The sequence below is a fragment of the Rhea americana genome, unplaced genomic scaffold, assembly GCF_003343005.1.
Source record: "Rhea americana isolate MKP2758 unplaced genomic scaffold, rheAme1 scaffold_388, whole genome shotgun sequence".
NCBI lineage: Eukaryota > Metazoa > Chordata > Aves > Rheiformes > Rheidae > Rhea > Rhea americana.
Genome location: NW_028186521.1, coordinates 15,928 through 17,393, shown reverse-complemented (window position 1 = coordinate 17,393; position 1,466 = coordinate 15,928). Strand labels below are relative to the sequence as shown.

At 72.8% G+C, this 1,466-nt stretch overlaps 1 protein-coding gene across 1 annotated transcript in view; it reads right to left on the bottom strand.

Annotated features, from left to right (window-relative positions):
* Positions 1 to 347: 347 nt before the first annotated feature.
* Positions 348 to 1,466, bottom strand: part of LOC146591092 (C-Jun-amino-terminal kinase-interacting protein 2-like) — a 17,018-nt gene continuing 15,899 nt past the window's right edge. The window contains exons 7-11 of the mRNA XM_085313474.1: positions 1,302 to 1,411; positions 1,098 to 1,217; positions 952 to 1,022; positions 699 to 797; positions 348 to 586 (exon numbers count right to left, since the gene is read on the bottom strand). Of these exons, the coding sequence (XP_085169600.1) occupies positions 514 to 586; positions 699 to 797; positions 952 to 1,022; positions 1,098 to 1,217; positions 1,302 to 1,411 (473 nt within the window). The 3' untranslated portion in view covers positions 348 to 513. The remainder of the gene's footprint in view (positions 587 to 698; positions 798 to 951; positions 1,023 to 1,097; positions 1,218 to 1,301; positions 1,412 to 1,466) is intronic.

Here is a 1,466-nt window from a genome sequence, read left to right as displayed (position 1 = left end):
TAACGAGATAAATATCGGTACATAGAGCAGAGTGGAGTTATCGTCACTAAACTAGCACTGATCGGATATAGGGGGCCGGCAAGCAAAAGAAATCACCAGGCACAGCAGTGAGGAGCAGGGGCAGCCGCGGGCCGGTGCCACGGGCCGGCTCCCGGCCCCGCCAGCCTTTCCCCGCGCGGGGCGGATACATTCAGGCGGCGCGGGGCCGGCGCTGGCGGCGCGGGGCCGGAGACACTCGCCCCGGCCCCGCTCCCCACGCTGCGGCCCCACGCGCCGCCCCGGCCCCGGCCCCGCTGCAGCCCCCTGGCGATGCTCAGGCGGGGGGGCGGCGGCACCCCACAGAGCGGCGGCCTGGCCCCGGAGGAGCGGCGAGGATGTGCGGTGGGTCCGTGGGGCTCGGGCTGGAGCATGTGCAGGAGGGGCCAAGCCAGCTGGTCGGGGTCGGACAGAGTCTCTGGCCAGCTGTGGGGCTGGAGGGGGGCACGGAAGCAGGAGCCAGGGTGACTCGCCCCCTTACTCCAGGTAGATGTCCTCTGTGGGGCAGGCGTACTCCAGGTGCTCCTGGTAATACTCCTGGAACGCCCGGCTGCAAGGGAAGCGCCCGCCGAGGGGCGGCTCAGGGCCCGGCCCCCAGTCCTGGTGCCGGCCCGGCCCCCCGCCCGGCCTGGCACGGCACGGCACGGCACGGCACGGCTTACCCGACGCACTCGGCGACGTGCCGCATGGACTCCTGGGAGACGAAGACGTGGCAGGCGAAGCGGCTCAGCACCGGGTGCTTGGTGATGAACCCGAAGTAGCTGCAGCGGGAGGCGGGGTGAGGGGGCCGCAGGCCCCGGTCCTGCCCCCCAGCCGTGGGGGAGCCCAGCCGGGACCCCGCCGGTCCGGGTGGGACCAGGGGGACCAGCCCGGGGCGAGGGCGGAGCGGGGCCGGGGCCGAGGACGGGGTCTCACCAGCTGTTCCGGGGGTGGCACCCGCAGAAGGAGATGTTCTTCATCTGGAAGAAGTGGCTGCACCGCTCAAACTGGAAGAGAAAACCCGGCTGGAGCGCGCCGGGGCCGGGGGCAGGCCCGCCGCCCGCGCCCCGCGGGCCCCTCACCTCCTCGTCCCGGCTGTACTCGTTCACCGTCAGGATGAGCTTGATGCCCTGCAGCGTGATCTCCAGGTCGCAGCTGGCCGGCGGGCGCAAGTGCACGGTCAGCTTCCTGGTGGTGGCAATCTGGGGAGCGGGACGGGGCGTCGGGCGGGGGCAGCTCCGGCCCGGCCCGGCCCGCGGCGCGAGCCCCGGCCCCGCCGGCCTCACCTTCTGCATGGCCGCGCAGAGGATGCCGTTGCCCTGGTGGTACGGCACCTCCACGGAGCCCAGGAACTGCACGTTGAACCGCTCCACCCAGCACGGGTTTCTCTTCAGGCCTGGAGGGGAGAAGCCAGCCCTGGAGACGGCCGCCACGAGCGTGCCGGCGGCACG